The following is a 27,559-nucleotide window of genomic DNA, read 5'->3' as shown; positions in this document are numbered from 1 at the left end:
AATTCAATTCAAGCACTACCCAATTGAATAGCATGTGTTTCATGGGACTGTAGGAACCAATAAAGCTATTCGAGTTTTTGAAACCTCTTACTTTTCCAGTCAAAGTGAAAAGGCTTCAGAAAGTAAAGAATAAAGCTGTCATGGGATTAAAAAAACTACACTGAAGCAAGAAACAGGCAAAAATGTTTGTGCAAGGTTATATAAAGGGAGAGAGTCTCTGCTCCTTACAGGTATCTGATCAAGGACCTTTCCAATACCAAAGGGCATACCAAGTAAAGGGGGAGCCACAAACACAGCACAGAGAGACACAAACCCAACAGATGAACTAACAGAGGCAAAGACAAGAAACAAACCTAAATGATGGGTTATTTAAAAACCAAAGGCAAACTGGAAAAGTTGCAACTGATGAGGATGCAAGCCTGAGGGTCCGGGGTGTCCAAGGCAGTTGATGTACCTGTGCAGACATGTGAAGGATTAGCAGGAGTGGGTATGGGGAGGTAGTGGACAGTGGTAGACAGCAAGGGGTACAAAAGGGACCAGTTACTCATAAAACACAGCCAGACAGCACCTTGTAAAGACAGTAGTTAGGCGCAGAGAGATTCTTCTTCCCCTTTTCCTAAGAAAAAGCCATATTATTCTTCAGTAGTAAAGACACCTCAATGAGGAAAGAAATGAAGATCAACAGATTATCAGTGGCTACTAAAATTTCATAGCTTCACCAACTTGTCTGAAGTGATGAGAAATTTCACTGGCTTAAAGCAGTCAAGTCCCATACAGCTAAAGATGCATATCCACACATGCTAACCTGGCATGATACTACAGAACTCAGATACCTTTTAGTTTTTCTTTGCTTCATGTCTGTATGTGTTAAAAGATGCAAGCTTTTAGTTTTAGAGTGGATAATGGTAATGCCCAGACTGATCTTTCTCTTCATATCTTCTGACTCCACTTGGTAATCACTAACTGCCATGGAAACCACTAAGTGCAACTTCCATTACATCACTTTTCCCAATCAGACAGAGGTGTCTGGCAGATTAATACCTCTGTTTAAACAAGCAACTTTATATGGTGAAAGCAAGCAAGACCTTTAAAATGTAATAGGTTTCACAGCTAAAAATCTCTTGTTATCCTCATCTTTTGAGCTCTAAGACAACAGCAAAGGGTACCTCAGCATAAAAAATTCATACTAGAGGGTTTGCCAAAATTGAGAGTATAGTCAAGATTAAAAAAAAAAAAAAAGGAAAAAAAGCAAAGGTGTCTCATATTAAATAGAATATTCCCACTTTCCTTATGAACACTCCACTTCATAATCTGAAAAACACTTGTCCTTTTTATTGGTTGTGCATGGCCTGCTTTTTGGTGGGGGGGGGGGGGGGGAAGGGACAAAGATGGCTCCCATGAAAAGCTACTGGAAGCTGACACCATGTCCAGCAGTGCCAGTCCCAGATGGCTCTGACGATGGACATGCTGCTGGCCAAGGCTGGGCCAATGAGAGACGTTGGTAACACCTCTGTGATGACATATTTAAGAAGAAAATCAAAACACAGTGCACACAGGAGTTCTAGAAGTGAAGAAGTGCACTAGAAGTTTTACTTCTAGTCATAGAAGAGAAGGAGGTGAGAACATGTGAGGGAAACAACATGGAGACACCAAGGTCAGTGGAGAAGGAGGGGCAGGAGGTGTTCCAGGAGCCAGAGCGGAGATTCCTCTGCAGGCCGTGGTGAGACCATGGTGAAGCAGCTGTGCCCCTGCAGCCCATGGGGATCCACAGGGGATGCAGAGATCCACCCACAGCCCATGGGGATCCATGACCATAGCCTCTCTGCTGCCCAGCTGTAGCAGGAGAGGGTGAGCAACCAACTCTCATGAGTTCCTGGTGTTGAGCCAGTGTCAAATCATGACACCCTCCAAAGGCTGTCATCTTCCCCCAGGAACTGCTTTCCTAGCATGCCAGACATAACTCATGCAGGTAATAGCAAGACAGACAAAACAAAAAAACCCCCTGCTTCTGTTGTGCTTTTTTCCACTTTGTGCCCTAAAACTTACCTACTCTCTACTGATACTTCTTGACATAAAGTTTCCTCTTCTTTTATTTTTTTACCTCTTTACCAGACACTGCAAAAAAGTAGTTCTCTAAGTGCTTCAAATGTTTGGTTACAAAGGAAGTGGTGAATCCATGGTTTGACTTCAGAGGTGTAGAAGCCCAAACAGACTAGAGTTAATAGCCCGATACTCCACACTTCTGGAAAAGACACCACCTTCTGGTATCCAGCAAGGTTCTAAAGGGCTAGTTCTAAAGGGGTATTAGTAGCTCTGGAAGATTTAGACTTATTGGAACTAGAAAACAGTAGAAGACTTGAAGCCCTGTGTCAGAGAACAAATTATTACAAAATGCAAGCAGAAGAGAATGACTATGCTGACATGTTAGCTTCTCTCCCTGTATATCTGAACAAGATACCAAGATGACAAGTCAATCCTAGAAACCTTTAAGCAAATTTGAGAAATATTGGACCTATGGTTCCAGTCACACTTTAAAATATACATGAAATACAAGTTTTTTTAACTTTAAAGAGTTTTTTCATAGGCAATTATATTGAAATATCCCAGTGTTACTGCTTAATGAAATAATAACCCAATCAAAACCATACATTCTGATAGTTCAACATTCTTTTATATTAATATGTAGTCATTAAATACAATATTTAAATGAACCTTGGAATTATTTGGATTACAGCTGGAATGAAAGCTCTTTATAGAGCTACTGATTGCCCTAAAATATAAGGACTAGAAGCAAATTTACTACAGCAAGTCTATGAAAGAGATCTAAACATCTAAGTCCATTTTGCCAAAAAATTACCAACTTTTCATAAGTGAAATCACAGAACTATTCATGAAGTGAAATACAATTTGAAGAGCTTAACTGCAGATCAACACTATAGATCCAGCTATTAACGTATTTGTATGCGCATAATTAGAAAGTTTACAAAAATAATAAGCATACCTCAAATACCTTCTCATCCAGTTCAGATCAGGAGTCAGATCAGAGACAGTTGCTCTTCAGGTAGTCTTATAAAATTTATAAAGCAGAATTTATTTTCTAAAGGCAGTCAGCTGGAATCAAAGTACCATGTATAGTAGTACTTCTATATTACATCTACCTTTAATATGAATCAAAAAGTTATATTTTCTTAACACAAGAGGTCAAGTACCTGCTTTTAGTATCTGTGAAGTACTTTTCCTTTAATTGTAACAACATAGAAATTGTATGAAACCTGGAAAGACTGGCACAAGCTCTTCTGATTGTTTCCAGATTTTAAAAAAAGGCAAGCACATCACAGAACATCACACTGAAATTTTAATAAGTTAGAAAAACATAAGCAGCAATCAGCTTTCCAAGTTCTGCAACTCTAAACAGTACAGCCAGCTGTCTATTGCCAGAAAGAAGTATCTTATAAAGAACTAACTCCTGTTCATCTCTCTCCTTTTATTGAACGAAGACGCAGGAAAGCTTCTGAAAAAGGCCTAAATGTCAGTGTTTAAAAGAACCAAATATAAGTGTGCTATCATCACTTAATTCAGAAGCTCCTTCAAAGGAAGTGTATCACCGAAGAGATTAGCAGTAATTACAAGGGGTGTCTGTTGCACAATGAAAGAAAATGGTGTCCAATGTTGTCACAAAACAAAGGGTTTTTAGGAGATGAAAAGTTTATTTATAAACTGCCAATGTTTAACAAAAACAATATTACACTATTTCCCATTTTCTACAGAAATACAATAACTTACAGCGGTGCTTAGTCCATTTTGTCACTAATACATATAAAACCAAGTCTGCTGATAAATAAGTGAAAATAATCTGTTTACCAACCACCACCACTAAAATTGTACCTGTAAATTTTGGAAGACATCTGCATAGAATAGTTAGAACTGTAAGGGTGTTCTTTTTTATTTTGTAAGTAATTTTGTACTACTAGGATACGCAAAAATTTAATTCACATGCAATACAAAATATTTGAGATAAACAAGGTAAAACTCAGTGTCACAATTGGAAAACAGTGCTAAGATGCCCTTCTATGTTTCTAACTAGACATCAGGAAAATGCACATTTTATATGGTGGAATTTCAAATACCCTTCACAGCAAAACCAGATTTATAACCATGAAAATCTATACTTGGCCAGGCTCCACTGAAGAAGGACTAAAGGCATGGAGGAAGTTATCTAGTACTAGATAACAACAAACAATTGTAGAACATCTCAAATCAACATTATGTAGAGGCATTTTACAAAGCAGATTAGCTGTTAGCTAGTGATAAGCATTTGTGGAGATGGAAGGGTGACAAATGTGCAGTTTATTGTTGACCATAAATGCAGACAGCATGCCTGGAGAACAGTAACACTCAGGCCATTTCACTGTTTATTAAGACATTCCTGTTCAATATTGCATCAGTCATCACACAGTACTTAAAACCTCTCCAGTCATCCCTAAATATCTTGCACAAACCTCAAGCACTGGTATCTATTTGCTATTGATATGCAATACTTCCAAAACTGAAATGTTATCCTGGTTTGCACACAGGCATATTGTATGAAACTTTCTGCCACTAGAAAAGATGACAAATCATGGAGGCAGGGGAGAGAATGGGGAGTTTTGAGCTGGGGCAGGAGGTGGAGGAAAGAGGGACAGAGAAAGAGAGGAAAGAATAGAAAGGGAAAAAAAGCAGAGGGAAAAAGGAAGCTTCCTTAGCTACTGATACCCTGTACTACCCCTAGCTCTTCTCTAGCTGCCCTTTTAAAGCTCTAACATTCCATAACCTTAATGGCTCCTTTCCCACAGTGCTAATGACTATACACTACAGAAACTGTTTTCTAAATGAAGCCATAAATACAACCACGTATGTCTTGTGAAAGACAAACTAATCCCTTACAATTCATCACACTAAACATGTCAGGTATTGTAATAGGTAGAGGCTGATACTCTCTCCACAGCATGGCCTGATCTGAAGTAAATTAAGTTGGTGGGAATTTTAAAACTCATTTCAATAGATGTAAAAAGAAAGCATTCAGATCACAAACAAATAACCAGAACCTGCAAATTACTTCTTTACAAGAACCCTGGTGGGTTCAGTACTTGCTTCTGAACTAATGAACACCCAAATTAAGTAAGCCAAGATTGCCCATATCGAGTATGGGCTTCCTTACATATTCTTTCTACCTAGCAGCTAGTAAGAGAAAATGAAAGGAAAAAAAAAAAGAAAACTAAGTATATGAGAGAAGCTTTTTTAAGCTTTACATTTAGGATGATAAACAACACTTTCAGTAACACCTTGTGATTTCAGGTGCTCATTTTAGGACACTTGGAATGAATCACACTGTCTAAGAGGAAACAGGAAAAGTGCTAGCATTTTCCAGTAAAACAGCTTCCTTTAAGGAAAGCTCTCAAATCCAATAATTCAAAATCAGAAGACATTCAAAATTAAGAGTAATTCTGAGAATATTTTATGTGATTTATTTTTACAAAAAGAACATGAGAAAAAATACTGAAAACAAAGTACCAAAAAAGACTACTTGTTGTTTGTTTTTAAATACCAATTTAAGTCACTAGTTATACTTTTCTCAAGTCTCCTGTGATGCTAAAGCACTCAAGTAAAACATGCCTGTCCATTTCCATTCTGGAGGAATCGTGAAAAATATCCCCTGGGTATTGACTGAGCACCCCCAAACTTTCCCAACTTGCACGACCTTACAAACTCTTTCACAGTCTCAAATACTCTCAACAAGGACTTGGAATAAACACCACCACTAATGATTTAGTTGGTGTGTACAGGCATTTGCCCAAGTATAATGATAATCAGGCAGATTAAGACAGAGAGGGGAAGCAATAGATCTCAGTGCTTTCAGCAGACAACCTGGCACTGACCCTGCCAGACTCAAGACTCAGGACAGGTCATCCATGGAGGAGTATGGCAGCAGATAGCCAAATGTAGATGATTTTTGCAGTGTTCACAGGACATAAATACAGTTCCACCATCCATCCATTCACACACATGCACACTTATTGTGGGAAAATAAATATAGATAATTTATTCACAGATAAATTCTCTACTGATGACCAAAAAAAAAAAAAAAGAGAAAAAGACAATAATCCCCATCTGACAGGAATTCATCCTATGACAAAGTAAGACCAGTGAAAAACAAACTTTAAGCTTTACATTCACTAGCCTGTAGAACACTGGTCATTTAGCAGATTACTTTTCAGTGTCTTACTGTCCTGTCATAATTTCAGTCTTTCTGTTACAAAATTTATGATTTATCTAATTAATCTTGAAAATCTACATAAAATTTACAAGTGGTCACAACTGTGCATCTGAGAAATTTTCATAGAAAAAATATTGCAAAATATTATGTTCAAAACTACTTGTATATCCCCCTAATAAGAAAGCTATGAGAATTAAATATTTTTGCACAAATCTTGATAAAATAAACATTTCCCTACATAGAATAGTACTTTGATGAACACAATGATGTTACAAAATTAGTTTATTGGCTCACTTGAACACTGTAGTGCTGTCACTACTTTGGATCTTAATGCTACTTCAAAACATTTAAGACATCTATTATTTTGATTATATGAAAGTAATGATATTATATGAAGTTAAGTGTGTTCCCAAGTATACCTTTCAGTTTCAAATGTAGCTACTTCAAAAAAGAAAAACTGATACAAAAGGGAATGAACACAGTAGGTACATTTTTCTTCCTAAAAACAAATTCTGGTACCTCGTATCATTTATGTGATTTTCTTTTAACAGCAGATTAAAAAAACCACCTTCCTTTTATCTACTCATTATATGCAGTCATTCAGCAAATCTTACCATGCGAATGATGTACCAATTTCATAACTTTATTCACAATGAACAGACAGGTGTACCTTATCCAGGAAAAGCTCTTTGTTTAACCATAATTATATTCCATTCAGAAAATTTCTCGTGAAGATAATATGCACCTCACTGTGGGGTCGCCCCACCTCTGTCTTTACAGTAGGATGTACAGCAGGTTCCAGATGGTGCAGATAAAGATATTTAACAAATGAGACTTCAGTTAAGAGTTCTGTTTTCCAGAATAACTCTGTTGCATGTAAGAGTTTGACAGCTATTGAAAAAGATTTAGCATTCAGAATCCTAACAAGAGCCTTTAAATATTGAATCTAAGACCTATGGTGCATCAACACAGATGCTGTAAAAAGCTTCCCCACCATTACAACATACTTTGAGATACTAACTACTTAACTGAAAACTACTAGGAAACTCAGAGAATAAATCCAACAACTATCAGGAGCTTCCTGCAAGACTGCAACAGCAATTCAACAGAATAACAGTATGAAGCAGATGAGATGGTGAGGTCTGCTGTACATTACTGGGTACAGTGTTGGCATGTGGGCAGATTATAAAATACTATGCTAGACCAAAAAAAAAAAGTAATTAAAAGCCAGTTACCTGTTTAGCTTTTTTTTTTTTAGTTTTTAATCAATAATTATCAACTGTAAAAATGCACCCTAATTCACTATAATAGACTATGCCCTGAGAAGTAACATAACACACTAAGCAAAAGCCACTGGGAAGTGTAAGGTCTGCAGTGCAAAAGCATAATATATGGAATTCCCTGGAAGCATATTTCCTCCATTTTTCAGCAACAGAGTTGTTTCTTCAGAAGAAAAGACAAAAGAAAATTTATGCTAATTCTAGTTTTAACGGAAGTATTTTTTTCAGTTCTCCTTCAAACTGTCCCTGGAAAACTTGATAGATTAATTGATAAAGCTCTTGCTTTTCACATCTGAAAGAGGATATAGGCCTAGACTGAGGTTCTGAAATAACTGAGCCTGATGAACTCCACTTCTAGACATCAGTCAAAGTATTTTTTGGGAGGTAGTCAGAGTTACTCAAACACGAAATTAGGCCACCTCACCAATGCTTTGCTACATTCTTCTTTGCTGGTTGGAAGAACAGAGAAGAGGCTGAAAAGAAACATACCTCTGAGTACACAAGGAAAATTATCATAGACAGGGACACTGAACTTCCTTCAAAACTAACTTGAATGTTAAGTGCATTTGGGAATTGGTGAGTTACATCCTATTCTTTGTATCTGACACTGATAAAATAGTAAGATCTAATTACACATATCTCTCATCACTCAATGAGTGCAAAGATGCATTTTGAAATGACCTATACGTTTTAGTGTCAGTTCATTGCTTTTTTCAAAATTGCTCTATGAGATACAATTCAGCAGTTGTAGGTTTTTCTCCCCATATTGTAAGTGCAATGTTTACCTCCTACTAGATTTAAAAAAAAAAACCAAAAAGCACTCTTCCCTTACAGAAGGCAAAACAAAACTAAGCAAACAACAACTTGTCCAAAAATTTAATCATCAAATCTCAAAAGACTCACAACCTAAATTATTCTCTGGTACTCACATTTTGCTCAGTGTATTGTATGTTCTTGAAAAAAGTATGCTTTTTGAGTCTGGTTATGCAGACAAACCTTTCCAAAACCCCTTCTTTCTGTTCATCAATATTATACAGTACTGTTTCAAAAATTCATTAACCATCTACTTAGGAAAAACAAATCACTCCCATCCATACAGTCTAGCTACACATTCTAATTAAGCAGCACTAGAATAAAACTGGAAATGCCAGAAATTTTCATTATAAGACAAAAATCTAAGCTTTCTCACTATATTATCACTTTGCTTATTTGTCTTAAAGCACATTGCATACAACGTAATAAATCAAATAATATAAACTGACAGTTAATTTATCCCCTATTTAATTAACACATGGATTTTGTTATATAAAGAATATGTAAGCAGTCAATAAAACACAAATATGCAGACATGACTACATTAATAATATTAATCAGAGCAGCTATAACAATACGTTCCAATGACTTCATACAAGTTTGTTATTGTAGCTGTCTTTAATGCTGCATGTTTCTCCAGTGACTGTAACACACAAGACAAACAAAATGCCAGTGAAATAACAGTTACTGTATTTAGCAGCTGAGAATTTACCACCTTAAAATGTGGTTCCTTCTATTCCAAATTCTGTAGTTTCAAATTACATTTGTTCCTCGAAACCCTTTGTTTCTAGTACAAACAAATTTCTACAAAGACTAATCCAGTGAACAAAAAGAATCAATTCAAATGACACATACTACAGCAAAAGGGACAAAATTAGGAAAGATGCTGAACTTTACATTAAGATGTTTAAAGAGGTACAAAGTTTGATTTTATATTTGAAGAAACTTCAGGGAGTGAGAGCCTTGAATTCTTCAGCTTCTGCTGGATATTTTCTCTGCAGGAATGTTCACTGACTAAATTATTAGTCTCTGATCTCTGAAACACAAAACAGCTGAAATGCCTTATGTAAAGTAGCCGTGCTTATTACATTAACTACCAATGGCCTAAAGCCACTTCCTATTTTTCAAGCAGCGCCCAAGGGAGACTCTGCAGTAACACCAAGTGGTTAGACAGGTATGCTGCAAAGATCATAGTTCCACAGCTTCACATCAGTTTTGAGATTAATGCAGTATATTAGAAGTACCTCTTCGATAATTTCATGCATGAGGCTTCAGGACATTGACAGTTCAAAGCAATTTAGATATTATTTTCCTTAATACAATTTATATTGTTACTGTTAAAAAAAATTAAAGCTCAAATTTAACAACTAACTGTTTGCATTTCCTTCAAACAGAAAGATATGACTTGTTTCAATTTCACTATTTAGTTTTCAGGTCTGCAAGCATTTCTAAATGTAACTATTCTAACTGGATTTAAAAATAGAGGGCAGGGGAATATTTCCATGAGGTGCAGACTTCAAAAACCCACACTTATGAGTTATACTACAGCCATCAGTGTTTTACAAAAGCAGTAAGATTACCAGCACCATCTCTAATCAGAGTTCTCAGAACATTTTCCAAGCACTAAAATTCAATGTAACTCTATTCAGTTACACAGGACCAAATCTTGTCATCCTACAAGAATGCATCATTTGTGCTGACATGAATAGGAACTACACATCTATATGAGGGCACCTGCTTAAATGTTTATGATGTCAAGTTCAAAAGCACAGAACTTCCACAGTACAGCTCTGAGAATGCTAACTAAAACTCCAGATTATAGTTCTGAATGAACTATATGATGAGTTTCAAGTCAGATTCTATATTAGTATTTTCTTCTGAAAGCGTCAGTCTTTCCAGTGCAAGAAGAGAGAATCTCTTCCCTTCCACAGCTCAAGAAATGTTTCTTATCATGCTCCCACTTCTGAGATTGCTCCTATCACTAATATTTTTCTCATAAACAGGAAAATTTTGCCAAGGTAAACAGAACACACAAATACATTACTAAGTAATCTAAGACCAAGAACCTGATCTTTAATACACTGCCCCCTTGACTTCACACTTTTCAGGTTCATACAAGTCATTAATGGGATACTGTTAATCAAGCTGACCCAGACTACTACACATCCTTTAATGTATCATCCACCTTGACTAAACATCAGGTCTCCTGGGATGTGTAAAAGTTCTTGCTCAAGTTAAGTTCTTAAGTTCAGACTCCTGTTTCTACTTGAACCTACCCATTTGTCAGTGATCATTGAGGCAACATCTTATGACAAAACTGTGCTCTCAAGCCAATCCCACACCTCCTTCAGACAATACAATGTTTTCTACAACTAAAACCATCAACCAAACCACCACAGCATCCCATAGCACCTCAGAGCTAACATATGCATGTAACACATGCATACCTACGGAGAGGCAGGTGTGGATGCCCTCTGAAACAAAGCTTTGACATGGAGATGGTCAAGCCTAGATCAGTCTTATTTATGTACTGTAAACAGAACAGTGTACATTTAGAAATGTCATTTTAGCTACTTTGTGCCTGAAATGAATCATGAACATACTCTCAAAGACTGGAGGTGGTCTGTTTTCTTTTGAAATGCAAGAGTAAATTTCATTCATCAAACTACTTAGAAGTGCAGGAACTTCGCATTTTGAGTGTTTTTTTGATTCAAAGTGACATCTTTTGAGCAGGCTACCTGTGTTTTTTACTCCCTCATTGTTTCTCTCTCTGCCCAACAGAAAAAGCATCTGGAAATTAATGGTCAAGAGGCATATGGAGCAGAAGATAAATTAAGCAATTATGGCAAGGAAACTAACTTGAAAATCTAATCCCCCCCCAGAGAATAGTCTGCTTTTAAAAGAGGCAATGTTGCCATTGTATGGACTTCTACAGTTGTAGAATGTTTTCCCTGGGTCTGTGTACCAGCACAATTCTACTAGTGTAAAAAAATCCCTTTTACAGACAAATTCTAAGGAAATGACAAAATACACCATTCATAATTGATTTCAAATTCCCTTAAAATTTACAGTTATGTAAACAGAGACGTATGGCTGGAGTAGAGCTCTTCTTTAAGAGTAAAAATGGAAAACCAAACCAACAAAACCAAAACAACAAAGACTGAAGCTCTTCAAAGAAACAGAAGGGAAAGGTTAGCTCCCTCCTTGCTGTCACTGTTTTTTTTAACTGCATAGTCTCAATCATCAGTTGGAAGAGTTACTTTCTACTCCATCCAATATTGGACTTGTAGGGTCTTGATTAAGTACAAGTTACCAGCGTGTGATTTGGCCGGGTAAGAATCTGTAGTGTAAAAAAAGACATTCAGAAATGTGTATCAAATGTGATTAAATCTGGATTGTTGAGATAAAATAAATAAATAAACATCAAGTAGAAATTAAGGTAGTCGGTTTCTAAAAAACTATTCACAAATACAGCCAAATACAGCTCTGGCTGTGGGTGAACATGTGCTTGAATTACAGTCTGCCACATTTTCCTGTATCTGCTTATCAAGATTTCAATCTTACAGACCTTTCTATTAAGCTAACATGACAATTAAGAAGCAAACAAAAAACTGAGTTAAAACAGTAAAAGGCATCACAGCTCCAAAACTGTAACTGAAGCCTTGATACTGACAGATTCTCCCATTTTTTCTGACACACTATTTCACAAGCATTTCAAACTTTTCTTCTTTTACCTCTTTTTTTTTTTTTTTTTTAAGTCAAATGATTCAGAGTCCACCTTACTGCAGAAGTTAAAAAAAAGAGAAAATGTCATGGTAGGAAGCTGGTAAGGGTGACTGCTTTAAGTGATTAAGTAACAATCTGCATTTGCTTAACAAAAACGTATGCCAGTTCTTTAATAAAGTGACAGAAGTTTACTCTGCAATTTAGCTTTAAGATTGACCATCAAAAGAGAGAGAAACACAGAGTTAGCTAACACTTGCAACCAAGACATGCATTTGTGTCTGAGAAGAGAATATTGCACTAAGAGAAGAACCCTGAAAGCTTGTAACATTTCCTTCACTGACCTAAAAAAGTAACTAACCATTTTCTATAAGCAGTAGCAAACCTGGCTTGGTCCACATCCCTACAAGTTGATAATACTTTATCAACAAACCGGTATTCCATTTCTGGACCAAGAGAGTCCTGCACAGGAGCACGCTTCAGGCGTTTTGTTTCTTGGGTATAACCTTGTTTGCTGCTGGATTCATTCAAACCATCAACATCCATAGCTTGTGCCATGTGACTTGTTGCAGGACTGTGGTGGGAATTATTCAGGCTTTCATCACTGCTGTCCACAGATGATACTGCTGTACTCACGAGAGGAAGTTTGTTGCTTAAATTCTGCTGAAGGTAGAATACACACCTTCTTCAAAGGAAAAGAAAAAAAAAAAAAAAAGAAAGTCATGCACTGAAAATAACCTGCTGTTGCTGCTGAACTGTTTCAATTCATTTACCATCCCACCAGATTTCCCTCACAGACAAAAATCTGCCATCTCTGCGCACACTGTACTAGAAAGGGCTCCATGTCACTTTGGCAAATCTCCTGTTACCTAGTCAGGAACCTGCACCCAGCTAGTAAAGCAAACATTTTCTGCACCTAATCTCCTGTCGACATTTGGATCATTTTTTGTTGTTTAAACATTTAAAGTGTGAGGAGACTCATTACCAGCATCTTGTGTCTCTTGCACAAATTATAAGGACAAGTGGAGCTTACAGCGCAAGATATTTAAGCCAAATCAAATGTGCCACACAATAGCTCTGATTATGCTCTTGAACATTTTCCAAAGGTTTAATACATGGTAGCTTAAAAATCTTTCATTGAGTGGTACCTCCTAAAACCAGAACAATTTGTTTGGAAATACCATGTGAAGAATCATCCACAGAATCAGAAGGAAATTCTTTTGACCAAGTCCTCTTACCTATGACACCACAAGGTTTCATGCCCTGGGTAATTATCAATCAGTTCACTGCAGAGTTCCATCTCTTCGTCTAAACGGCCAGGGAGATCCACGCTTTGCTCCTCTGCACAGGCAGCTTCTGTCCCTGCACTCTCTTTCTCCTTCTGAAGGCTAGGGTTTTGTTCATTTACCACTTGCTTTTGTACCGGTATGTTTTTGTCAGTCACCGTTCTGTGTATCAAGGAATTGAGCAAGAACTGGCGGTAGTGAAATCCACTATGGTCTGAGACATGCATGGATACCCAATATTTAGTGGATGAAAGTTCATCGAGGAGAACCTGAAACAAAATGCAGGGACAGTTATCAACCAGTATAATGGAGGAACTTACCACTACTGCCTCTCCGTTAAGGTAATCTCTCCTTTGGGGATTTCAGCCACTGTGGTAATGGTTTAAGAATACACAGAAAAAAAGAACTATCACTATGCCTTTTCTACTATGTGCTGAAAAGCATCTTGGCATCCCTGCAGAAAACTAATACTTCTTCCAAACTGTGAAAACGTTTTTCAGAAACCTACCCACAAGCTGAGAGGGAAAAAAACCCAAACCACTTCTGATACGAAATAAGCAGTGGTTTAAGAATCTCAAAATGGTTAGCAATAAATACTATTTAGAGGAGGCACTACACTGCTATTAGCTTTAAGAATTCTACTTTTTACCCAGTGGATTGTGGATGTCAGAAGGTAGGTGAGTTGCTTAAAAGGAAAAAAAACCAAACTTAATTTGCAACCTGATTTTCCATGAGAGATTATCAACCATAACATTATGTTTGAAGTCCTAGAGCTGATGAAATATAAAAGTACTTGTCCATAATCAGGTTGCTTGACTTTACTACTGAAGAACCTCTAGAAAGGCTTTTATAACAACTCTGGTAAATACTTAAATTGCCAACTGTAGCTCTGTTTTTAACACTTCTGGCTCCTGTGAATTGTCTCTTAATTCTGAGTGCTTTTAAACTTCAAAATTCATTTCTGGAGAGAAATGCAAGTTCGGCTCCTAGACAAAGCTTTTACTATGCTTTGCTTTCTCTGTTAGAGCCACTGGTTTGGTTTTTTTCACAGGCCTTAACTTCTTTCCTCACACTGCTTCTCCTCCGGAGCTTAAACTATCCAAAGAGTTCAAAACTACCCTTTTCATTTACTTCTAAAGACTTTTGGAAGCAATCTTAATAGTCTTATGGTATACTCTTGCTTTTAACCTCTTCTCCTAAGCTACCTACATCACTTAACAGGACCAGCTGATGCAAAACAACTTTCGTAGGTAGCAGTCCTTCTTCTAGATATTGCAGCACAAAAGCCACAGCCTCCCACAAAGAAAATTATGGAAACACACAAGGCTAGCTATATAGCTTTTTTGGGGGGGCATCTGTTCTAAAAGAAATTGGAGCAAATACAATGCAAACAGTGTCTTCTACTGTAGACAGTCATGTTTCTAAATCTTGCCAAAGGATACCAGCATCACCTTCCTTTTAGAGATGAGCAAACTGAAGTGCAGTATTAAGTAACAGTCCACACACAGGGTTCTTAAGGAGGCTAAAACTCCATGTCCAGATCTGCACTTTAAACCATAAGATCAGCTTTTCCTTCAGAGAATTGAGCTTACTATTTTAAACTTTTGAACTTCAGAATTTATGAGTCTATTAAGAACAACATAAGGCTCAGAAAAATCAGATCAGCCTTTATTCAGCTGTAATTGATACTACACATTTATGCTCAATGGAGACCTTGGAAGAATCCAATTAATTTATCTGAAATATTTATAAGCTACAAATTTACAAGGGACATCTTAATTACACATTTTAACTCCTTGTACAAAGGGAACAAAATTATTTCCAGCATTACTCCTTACCTGAACCAGAACACCTCTTTTAATACAGCAACACAGAAGATTGCCATGAAAACATCTTCAGATCTACAAAAAACAGCCTACCTAGGGACCTCAGAGTACCAGTGGAAAATGCTTCTAACAACTAGAAGTAAAAGAAAAAGCCAACCAATGCCTGAATTCCAAGAGGTTCTTTGTAAGAAAGCCAGCTTTCTCCATTTCCATCTCTAATAGTACAAGCCCTTTGCCAGTGTTCTGTGAAGAAAGAGGAAACTATATGAAAATACCTCCCTCCCCATTCTTGATAACCTCTTTTCCACCTCTGGTGGTGAGCTGACTACCATGGAACTGGCAGCCTCTCCCAGAATATGACATGTGTGCTCAGAGACTTTTGTCTCAACCTCTGGGTCTGCACTCCTTCTTACACCCTCCCTGACCATGTGTTTGCTTGTTTTAGAGCACTTTTCCAACCATAAACTGCAGACCTGAACTTCCTCCCTGGTCTGGGACACTGGGGAAATGAAAAGGAACTGGGGAAACAAACTTTTAAGGATAACCAAATAAATATAGCACTCACATAAACTAGCACTTTTGAAGACCCTGTCATCTAATAAAAAGCTAAGGCATTACTGGGGATGGCTACAAGAAAAACTACTTTGTGTCTCGTGATCATGTTGTCTTCTGGGCATCACACAAAAGAAGTGTTGCCTCATGACAATTACCCCACTACTTGTTTGCTTGCTTGTTTTATGGTAGGGTCTGACCAGTCAAGCTCCATCCTTTAATTATGAAATTGAGTTTTCCAGTCTAAAGGAAAAAAAAAAAGTTTGTCAATCCTTGCTGAACTATACCCTATTTTTCTATCTGCATGATTTCACTGAAGCAACATGGTGTGTATGAATCTTAGGACTATACCCCTACCACTCTCCTACCCCAGCTTCCTAATTATGCACCCACCTTTTAGTAGATATCTGGAGCCCATGATCTAACCCCACTAACTAACTGTACAGTCATGTGAGAAAGCTCAAATCGGGTTTTCCATGGCATGTACTCCAATACCAGAATTATTAGATTAGTTTCAAACAATCTATTCTTGACAAATCCTTGACTTATGTTAATGAACACTCTTTAAACACTATGTAAACTTGCTAATGCTATTCACATTCTACAGCTAGAACAAACTGAAATTTCTATATTGAAAGAAGGTAATGTTTTTGACGGTCTAGTGTAAGAAAGAAGAAACATCTATATCCTTTGAGTAAATTTTCCTACTGGGCAAAACTTTCTTCTCTAGCATTTTAAATCTTTTTCCCAGAGCTTGAGCTGAGATTCAGTCTGCAGTAGCATTAGGATTATCAAACCAAAGGGAAAAGAATAACCAAAATCCTATTACACAGCCTACCTCTTGAAATCCTCCAAAGCAGGTCAACAGCTTTGTTAATGATAAACTTGGTTTGAGAAGTCATATTATAAATGATAATACAACCTACAATTTATGTTTCTGGGCCTGTGCTTCCTTGCACATTTCAAACTACAGGCAAAGTTTGTATTACAGCCTTAAATAATACAGGTACTCCTTAATTTCAGGCAACCTTGCAAGAACTAAATGGCCGTAGAATCAGTGACTCTTATCTGTCAATTTTTCACCATGGTTCCAGTCTTGGATCTTGTTGAAATTTATCATACTTTTCAGATATTCAAACACAGAAACTGCTGAAGGTGTTACATGAGACACCAAGAAAGTAAAAAACCTCTAAAGGATGGAAAAGCCAAGGCAAGGCTGGACAGGATTTGGTAAGAGGCGCAAAAAATAACAAGAAGGGACTGTGTAAGTACATAGGTCACAAAAAAAGACCAAGGAGAGTGTATGCTCCCTGATAAACAAGAATTGGTGGCAACTGACATGGAAAAGGATGAAGTATTGAGTTTGTCATCTCAGTCTTCACTCTCAGTTCTCTCTAGTCCCTGATCCTCTAGACTCTTTGTGTGGGGAAGCAAACTCCCTCCCACTATAAGCAAAGAGCAGGTTCAGAACTACTTGAAGAAGCTGAACAGCCACAAGTCTATGGCATCTGAAGATCCACATTACAGAGTGAAACACTGCTCCCATTTTTAAAAAGGGGAGAAAGGAAGACCTGGGGAACTGGAGACCAGTAAGCCCCACCTCTGTGGTTGGCAAGATCACGGTACAGATCCTTCCAGAAGAAATGCTAAGGCACCTACGAGACAAGAAGGCGACACAAGGTAGCCAGCAATTGTGCCTGACCAACCTGGTGGCCTGGTGACAGAGTGACAGCAATGGTCAACAAGAGAAGACTAACAGATGTCATCAATCTAGATGTGGTTGGAATTCAATACGAGTTCCACATGACATCCTTATCTCCAAATTTGGGACAGGTGGATTTGATGAAACGTCCATTCAGTGGCTAAGGAACTGGCTGGATGGACACAGCCAGAGAGGAGCGGTCAACAGCTCTGTGTCCAGGTGGAGACTGGTGATGAGCCCCTCAGAGCTCTGTCTTGGGACTGCTCTGCTGCCCCCTCCAGTGAAGTATTCAAGACTGGGCTGGATGGGGTCCTGAGCAACCTGATCTAATGAATGGCATCCTTGCACATTGCAGAGTGGTTGGAATGAGATGGAGATCCCTCCCAAGCCAAATGATTCTGTGATTCTATGAACCTGCATATTTTTGTGAAAATCTGTAATGCCTGCTTTTTCCTTGTTCTCCTTATTTGCTTTATTTCTGGCATCATATCTTGCAAATAATCACTGTATAATTCTGCCTCTTAAAGTTACTTAAACAAATTTTATCACAAGTTTCTTGCTGTCTTTTATGCTCCACACTTTTTCCTAATTTTCCTGTATCCCAAACACCTTCTACTACACCCCCTGATGAAGTGCATTGGTGGTGTCCTGAAAAAAACCTAGAGCCAACACAGATACTTCCCAACAGGTTTAACACATTAGTGGAGGAACAACAGCACCAGTGAAATTTTGCCAGAGGTAACAGAAACCAGATGACAACTCTAGACAAAAGTATCACTTCCATAGTCTTCATTCTAAAAAAACGTAGATCACTAGGGGAAGTAGGAATGCAGGCAAACTAAATACAGTTTGGAATGGTCAAACAAATTTAAAAGTACTTCCTTCACAGGCATGTTCATGATTTGTCACAAAAAGCACTCACAACTGACAATGAATGAATTCACTAGAATAATTCCAGTTCTGCAAAGAGTTATTTCTATTACAATGTAATTATTTTTCTTTAATTAAATCAGTAAGGTACAGCAAGTGCAAAAAGCACTCAAGGCATAATCCTGATCCTCAGACTACTGTTACCAGTATAATGGACACAGAGCTGTTTAGAACTCGTTTTAAGGCATAAAATGACTTGAACTTACTTTAACAGTGCTAACTCCCTTCACCTTTTAATAAGCTCTCGAAGATATTAAAGTTCCTGTTTTCTGTTAATATAGACCTCTAACCCTAACCTCCAACCTATCTGAATCCTGCAATTCTTCTGAGTTTTCTGAAAACTACCTTTTAATATAAACTTGCTAGGCAGATGAGTCCAAATTCTGCCTTGTCTCTGCAATGGACATAAAAATAATGGCCATATGGACTCAACTATGTCCAATAAATTCCTCCCTTATAACCCTATGTGCCAAAACACAGAAGCTGCTGTTAAAAGTGAGTGATGTGACACTGCATCAACCTAATACTCACAAAGAATTCACCTAACCACAGAGAAAACATGGTATTACAAAAACTCACTAGACCATGTCACATTAACTAATTTAATTTGCTGCAGGTCTTGATATTATAGATGCAAAACATTCAACACTGCATAAAGTGTCCCTGCTGTCCCTGAAATAGTTTAATCAGGTCCCAGGGTAAATGCTGTCAAAAATACTGCTGGAGCTGAAGAAATTAGTTACAAGCACTACTATGCCTTCTCCAAAATTCCTGCTGTCTTTACTTGGTCCTTCAAAATTCTGAAACCACAGGTAAGCTGAGTAAGGGCATCGAAACATTGATAAAACATTATCAAATTAATATCTGTCATGTACTAACTAATTTTATAGTATGAATTTCAAGACCAGTACTGGAAGAATTACTTAGAGTTGCCCATTCCTTACTTCGGCTCACATAGTCCCATCTATACTCTTCCCACACATACATTAGCACCAAGTACCAAGAGAGAAACAGAACTTTGTACACAGGCAAGAAAAATGTGTTATTTCTGCTGAGCAGAACCTGCTTATACTGGCAAGAAAAATGCAAAACATACTCACTGCAACATTTTGCCCCCTTTCTTAAAACATTCTTAGCTACCTGTAATAACTTCACTTGATACTCTTCATTCATTTTATACAATCTGCTTTGCAAACCAGTATTTGGGGTTTTTGAGAAGAAAATTTAAGAATTTATTCACTATTGTATTATACCTTGACAGTGAGCTTTGCCAAATGTTGTAAAACCCAGATGCGATGGGACCAGGCATTGTAGTTGCTTGGATATCTCCCAGCAGCTTCAGAGCAGACATTCATTTCTTCCTGCACTAGTCGGTGAATCCTCTCCACAGGTGTTGCTCCCAAGCTTCCTTTAGTTGCAAGACTGGGCAAGGAGCTTTCCTGAATTAGCTGTTGCAGCACCCATCGTCTGGTTAAACGATGTAAAGCGTTAACAGTGAGAGAGCAATTTTAAGAGAAGATGGTTTTTCATGTGCATAAATCAAACCTTTCCAATATTTCTACTCTCTGAACTATACTGTAGCTAGGTAATGAGTGAGTAGCAAACAACTATTGAACGCTTGCCATGCTACAAACTACAACACTATCATCTCACTCCCAATACAGCTGCATCAGTTTGCTCACTCTAAGTGATCATGGCTACTTACAGCATTATAAAATAAAACAGAAGGAAACAGCAAATTTGTGAAAGAGCACAAGCAGCGTGTGCATGAAATTTCTAATGTGCTCCTCTTTCAATGCTTTGCACATCACTAAAAATGAAGTAGCCAAAGTGAGACAGAAAGATTTAATTAAGAAGTAAGTTTGCTTAGTATCTTTTACATCTGACAGTACTGCACACCTCAATTCAAACTGGTTTCTGTACACCACCTGCAGTAGCAAAGCCCAAAAGGCTTATGGTTTCAAGGGCTATAGGTATAAACAAAACAAATGTTTCTTCTGATTACACATACTTGATTTCAATGTCTGAGAGAAGCACAGGCTCCTAGATGTTCTGGTTTTTTATTTCACTTTGGTCAAAATGTTACTAGTATTTTTAGAGGCAACCTCATTGCTGCATCTGCAGCCCCAATACAAAAGGGCTCTACAAAACCAGATTATAGATGTGTAAATTTCCACAGAGAAGTCCATGTCAATGGAATTGCTATGGTCCAGCGTGGAACACTCTGGAGAGACTGACATCCTCTGGGTGTGCAATATGGAGGTTATCCTGTTTTGTACTGGTTCACATCGGTTCCAAAACCAATTAATTACTACTATCCAAGGTGTCGAAATTTCTTTTAACTCCAAGTTAAAAGCAATCAATAACAAAATAAAAGTAATAAATTAACTTTTTTGAAAGAGAGAATTCTGTTTTGCAAGCCATATGTAAAATTATATATCTGCATATATATATAGGTATATAAAAAATAGGTAAGTTAACCATGTATTAAAAAAAAATTGTTAACTCATATGCTTTTTCTCTCATTTGAAGACATTCACAATATACTTGTTCACTCATGGGTTTTACCTACATTGTATCTTTTTCACTCAGTTATCAAAAAAAAGAACAAAGTATTGCAAGACAATATTAAATATAATTTATAAGAATGCAATTTTAAACTGACTGTGTTTTTCAGTAGAAAGTTACAAACAGTGTATGAACACTTTCTTCCTATACACCATTTGCACTAAATAAAGATGTACAGCTAAGCAAATGATGCTCTAACTGTTGTGTAACAGTATTTTATGAGATGTGGTAATTTTGAAGACTTGACTTTTGAGTTTTCAAAATAACTTTAATCCAATCATCACCTTTTGTATTTTTTTATTTCAGTCCACATCTACGCAAGAAATGGAAAATTCAAAAACAGTCTAGGCAAAAAACTCAATGAGCATGTCATTTTTTTAACGAAAGATATGTATTATTTCATTAACATCAACATCTAAGGAAAACCATAAAGACAAATTATTTCAATTCTGTAATTATTTCAGTTTCATAAAACAAGCATGCTTTATAAGGCAAGGAAATCTGAAAAATTACACACGCAGGAGAGAGTGAAAAAATACAGACTTTACGGTCTCTGTGGCTACAGCATCAAAAAACTCAAAATTAAATTAGAGCTACTTTCTAGACAGTGCAATCACAACCTCAGAAGATTTAAAATATATTTCTGGAACCTGTTGAATAGCGTGGTATTATTTGGTTTTTATGCAAAATTTCCTGCGTTTTTTTACTCCAAATTATTTGCATGTTACTATTGCTCTTACAATTCCCGGAATGACAACAAACAAACGAAGAACTGTTAAGTGACAACTGCACAATCAATAGATACACTGGCTGTATATGCATAAGATATATCTGAACACCCAAAATATAAAGCAGGAGGTCATCTGACAAAATGAATGACAGGTATTTGACATCTTCAGTAAGTGTGTCTCCCGTGCATAAGAAAAAATGATTTGGTTATGTTTTACTGAATTTTATTCATAGCTCCATTACAGGTTTTTGCATCTTCTGTCTGAGATTTAATACCACGGGGGAACAGGAAACCCAAAATTAATAATTATGTTGACACAGAGAAGTATTTTCGCAAATCTTATTTTCTAACATGTATCAATCATGGTCAGCAAATCCAAATCCAAGCCAAACATTTGTGCAATCACCTTCAAATACACTTTTCTGACAGAGGTAAGTATGAGAAAGAAAATCAAATTATGACACTATCAAAATACTCCTAATTTACGTTTGTATGGAAATTATAGTTAGAATTTTTTATTATTTTTAAAATGTAAATAAATATAAAGAACCTAACATTCTGACTTATTTGATAAAAACATATTGATCATCATGATGATATGGATGGCACCAGGTTCAGAAGTACTAATTCTCAAAAAAAATCCTATTTTTCTGGTGTTAGCTACCATGTAGAAAAGGTAAACTATGACAAACTGCAAGACTTTTTCCCATTATAACTATATACTTTTGCTTCAAAGCCATCAAGCAGCACAAGTCAGTAGTATGAGGATGATGAAAAGAAGTTGAACATCAAAATTAAAAATCAATGCTGCAGAAATTCATTGCTGTTGCTGTATCAATGAAATACCTTGGAATATTCCAGGCATTGCTTACTAGGTTTACCTTGAGACCTTTAAGCTCATGCACGCACTGACAAACAAGAGTTTACCAACAACTTCCACTTCCAAAAGTTTTCATGTAGTCAGTAAGTTTTATGTTCTTTATAGAGTATGAAGTCCCTAATGCAGCATCAACTTCACAGCTGCCGTAATGCTGGACATGTTAAACACAAACACTGAAAACTGCTTCCTAATGTGATACTTTTAAATCTCTTTAGGGCTATCTATAAAAGGTTGACCTAGGTTTTTATTTCTATCATGAAAAAGATTACATGCATACAAAGCTTTTTGTTGGTTTTTTGTTTTGTTTTGTTTTAAAGTTGAGCAATGGATCTATGCTTCACTTGGCTCTGCTACAGGCATTTTATGGTCAGTCATGACTGAGATGGTTAGCTTTGTGAACTTGAGCAACTCTGGAGTTAAGTTTTCCAAACATGTGATCTGTTATTTTAATGTCCAGTAGACGTGACTGAATGATTTAGTTTAAGTTAGAAATCATAAAATAAATTCACCGAACCAAAAAGACCAGTATTGAAATGAAAAAGAACCCAGCTTTATTTACAAAGGTTTGCTTTAACAGAATCTTCACTTTCTGAAATGTAGACAAACAATACAGTAGTAAATCTGAGAGAGAGGAGAAACCTACAGTGCTCAAATAGTTACAATTGATGGAATCAGAATTTTCAGATTGACAATTTTAGGTGCTGCAAGACATGGTAAACCTCTAAGGAAATTCATCCCCCCTCTGAAGTTTACTTAAAAAGTGTGTATCAGAAAAGATGCATTTGATTTCAGTTCTAAGTGTATAATATAGACAGGTAGCTTCAAAAGCATTCTGCAATGACTGGTTCAAAGAATCTGATATATTTCTAGTTGTCCTCCTGTATCTATGACTCTCCTTAACCTAAGAACAGGAAATAAAAAAAACGTAGGAAAATTGTTTCAGGAGTCAATAGAAGGCAAAGGAAACCAACCTATGAATCCATGTTTCTGGACTCTTTGGAAACTTGGTTAACGCCAGTTTTCCAAGATGCAAATCTTTAAGTGGATTTAAAGTGCCAGACAGTATTAATTCTTTCCTACAAAAGATAAAATAAATCTGTGTGAATAAAAGTAGTAACCTGAAAACAGAACACAAATCCCAATAACAAATTGCATGGCATTTCCTTTGAATCATAACAGATCTTCACAGTCAAATTACAAGACTTTAAAGACCCTTTAGTGCATTAATCCATTTTACTATAAATACATATGTGCTACACATACATATGTATTACACATATGTGCACAAAGAACTTAATCTGAACACATACAATCCGTTAGTTCTCAAACCTACCAAGAAATTACTGAGTCAACTACCTGCAGGGTTACATATATGAACAAACATCCCTTCTTGAAATTAAGCCCTTAGATCATGTGCACATCTGGAAATACTCTTATACACAGCACTCCTCCACACTTTTAGTTTTTAAATACTGCTCAAGATACAGTGTCAAGGTTCCCTAAATTCATAAGAAAAAGGAAAATATTCTGTGTGTAGCATGTTTCGCAAACTTAACAAAAATGCTGCAATTGCTCCGTTTACTTAAATGTAAAATAAACTTTGGTTAAAAAAATTTGAAAATTTGCCCTGACAAAACTTAATGTTCATCCAACACAACTCTTACCCTCCCACAGACAGAGCAAAATGAAAATGTGTACTTGGCCTTCTCACCTTCTTTGCACAGAATTCCCTACCCTCATCCTCTTCTTTCTAGCTCTTTATAACTCTTACTGCCTGTCCTAAGCATGTTTGTAGACATCACCCCATCACTGGTTACTCCAAGGGCATTAGTCTTCGTACCCTATTCTCCAATCTAGTAGGTAGCAGCTTTGAAGTAAAGATACACTAAGTTCCAAAGTTACAATCTGCAGAAAGAAAACACACATTTCCCAGAGCCTGCAGAAGTCACAACTGAAAATGGAGAATGCAAGAAGCAGAAGCACTTTTGGCATGGGTTTGGGTTTTGGCTTTTCTAATAATTTCTGATTCATCATAATGATAGGCATGGCACTAGTAAGTGAGGAGCAGATGATCAACTCTCTGACAAAAAGACCCCAGTGGGAGAGGAGGAGATATATTCTGGAAATATCTGCTATCAAATAAGAAGGCAAAACTCCTCTGTAGTCTGACACAGAAAATATAATGTTGTCCTAAAGTTATGGCCTGAGTCTCACAAACAAATTGAGGTATTTCCTTTCTGAGAGTACATATTTTCTGTCTGAGTTGGTAATTTTTAGTAGGAAACTGACTCCATCTGGTAATTTGGCTTTGTGTTGCTGTAATTGAAACTTATAACCACAGACAGAAGCAAATTGTTGCAACACTAACAGTGAGCAAATATTATTTAAAATTGAAACAGAGTGGGGAATGTATAAGTCCTTATGGAAGTTTTGCTTCTGATAGCTACTGAGGCGCCTGTTTTTATCTCAACCAAGTTCCAGCATGCTTCAGATTGGATGCCTTTAGATGGTTTTAAACAGTTCAGATATACCGACCAGAAGTGGCAGACTGACCAGACCATTCTGTTCCAATGCACTCAAATTTGGAAAGCAGACAAAAGAAACATTCAGGGTCAGCACTGAAGCAGGTGGAACAACTGCCTCATTACTGCAATGCAAAGGTGACATTTTGGTAAAAATTACTTACCACACACACACAATGAAAATACAGCTTAGATCAGTCTGATACTTAAACAAATGCATGTACATATTTAACAAAGATTTAGGTTACCAGGCCACCTATCTCCCAAAACCTAAACTTTCAGTGAAGAAAGTATTCTTTCTATATTGAAACATCGACTCTAAGTAAACAGCCTCACACTTACACAGTCTTAAACTTCCTCTTTTGTGAAGCTGAGGAACAATACAGACAAGATCCACCTTCACTGCTGTAGTAGAAAAGCTGTTTTTAGCAGTAATGATTTTCAAATGAGAGATTCTCCCATTCACATAGGACTGCAAGCACTAGTATGACTGAAGTATCATACACTACCACATAAATCCCTTCTGAGCTCTTTCAGCTAACATCCAACTTGGGATATATAATTTCTAGCTTACTTTCTTGCCATGTGGATCATAGATAATGTTAAAGCCTTAAGGATTACAGCTCCCATAAAAGATAATCTGGAATCATTTTTACTTGCCTTTTGCTAACTTTTACTTGCCTTTATATCTGAAAGCAAAATGTGACTGTTCAGAGCATCTTGTTACCTAATGTCTTTTCATCAATTGTACCTGCCAGAAGTATAACAGGAAGTACAAAGGCATTTATAAAAATTGCTTTACAATCACTTCCATAAAAATTTTGGTCATTTTAACTTGCAAGGCTTTTCAACTTCTAAAAACACAAGCGAACTGAATTTAGGATTAACAACTGGAGAAATCTCTTATGCCATTCAGTATAACAGAGCTTTCTCAGTTCCTAGGAAGTGACACATCTACTCTTTACCAAGTCTTTCTCTGCCATGCAATTACCTCTTGCTCAGGGTCTCAGGGGAGATTATAGTCTCTGCTATTCTGTAACTTTCCAGTCACTTCTAATTTAAATAAATAAATAAACAACAAACGTATGTAGTAGGCACATTACAACTGTTCAGAATAGCTACAAAGTCAAGGCAGACCATCTAGTCCTAATTGGCCTAGATAACATGTCTAAAGTTCTGTGTTCTCCTATGCTTCATTAATCAGATAAGACTTTCTATGATTGTCAGCTGAGCTGAAATGCCTGCTTGTCTTCCACAACACCATTCAAGTCTTCTGACATGGCTCTGCCAAGTTCTGTGTCCTTTCCTACAGAGGGATTTCCTTTTCTCTCTCTTCCTGTATCTTCAAGTTCAGTGCTACTGAGACAACCAGTATCTCTGAAGCTTTCAGTAGAATTCTACATATGAAAAAGAGATTACCCCAGCCTACAATGAAAATGTCAATAAATTACATGCACACACTGTGTGCAGGGCTGCTAATCAGTAAACAACTAGAACACTTTTTATTTTTTTAGGCTACTTAAGAGTCTATAATGCTTTTTTTTCCCCTCAAAATAAAACAGTGAATTAGCGTATGGAGAATGCAAGATAAACCTGGCATGACAAACATTGTCTGAGCAACAAGAAACCAATCATCCCACAACAGATCCATCATGTTCTGCAAGCGGAGTGCAAGTCTCATACAGTTAGTTCTTAGCTCGGACTACCTCAGGATAAGGATTTATCACCAGCATCTGTATACAACACAGTCAGTCCTCTACTCTGTGACTTATTGTGCCATACATCTGGCTAGTTTGATCTGTAATTTCAAAGAGAAGCTGAAATATATGCCAACATAACTAAAGTGCCTACCCTTCAAAAGAGCAAACTCCCAGCAGAAGCCTAGAACAATGAGGGGTCAGATTCAGCAAAGCAGTTCCTTTGCTAGAATGGGCTCGCTGGAAACCTCCACAGATACTGACTGGCTTGTCTAACAAGATCTCTCTGGATGCTAAACAGACCTTCAAAGACAGACTGGTAGATCACTAGTCAACAATTTGGGGAGTAAGGCCCACTTCGGTAGTAATTTATATGTTTTAGTAAATCACAAACATCGTAAAAGAGAAAACAATCCACATCCATATTCCTCAGCATTTTTAATTCCAACTTACAACTTTGAACTACTCTCCTCATGCACATAAAAGCTAACTCTTTCAGCTGTCAGGCACAAAAAAGTCTGACTGATAAGGATGAATGCATGTGCAATAAAAAAAATTCCACAAAACATAAACCAAAGATCAATTATAAGTACCATAAAATGAGATTACTGTAGCAGCTCTAGTACTTATACAAGCTCCTAATTCCATTTTAACACCTCAAAGCTACTCAGCTTATACATTTTCATGACACTAAACCCTTTGCTATCACATTCATCCCCCTTTTTTAGACCTGAGAGATAGATAGATACAGAACGTATCAGAATCCTTCAGAACTATATCAGCAGTGAAAGAAGAAA

General features: G+C 36.9%; 1 protein-coding gene across 2 annotated transcripts in view; it reads right to left on the bottom strand.

The window, feature by feature from the left end:
• Positions 1–3,685: 3,685 nt before the first annotated feature.
• The window catches only part of PTAR1 (protein prenyltransferase alpha subunit repeat containing 1), a 35,614-nt gene continuing 11,740 nt past the window's right edge, over positions 3,686–27,559 (bottom strand). The window contains exons 4-7 of one of the 2 annotated variants that reach the window (XM_038124151.1): positions 23,515–23,619; positions 19,619–19,832; positions 13,308–13,624; positions 3,686–12,754 (exon numbers count right to left, since the gene is read on the bottom strand). In XM_038124151.1, coding sequence (XP_037980079.1) covers positions 12,406–12,754; positions 13,308–13,624; positions 19,619–19,832; positions 23,515–23,619 — 985 coding nt within the window. In that variant the 3' untranslated portion in view covers positions 3,686–12,405. The remainder of the gene's footprint in view (positions 12,755–13,307; positions 13,625–19,618; positions 19,833–23,514; positions 23,620–27,559) is intronic. The other variant, XM_038124152.1, reaches the window with a different exon arrangement.

This window comes from Motacilla alba, chromosome Z (genome assembly GCF_015832195.1).
Source record: "Motacilla alba alba isolate MOTALB_02 chromosome Z, Motacilla_alba_V1.0_pri, whole genome shotgun sequence".
NCBI lineage: Eukaryota > Metazoa > Chordata > Aves > Passeriformes > Motacillidae > Motacilla > Motacilla alba.
The sequence above is the reverse complement of the archived record's forward strand: the minus strand, read 5'-3'. Positions and strand labels throughout refer to the sequence as shown.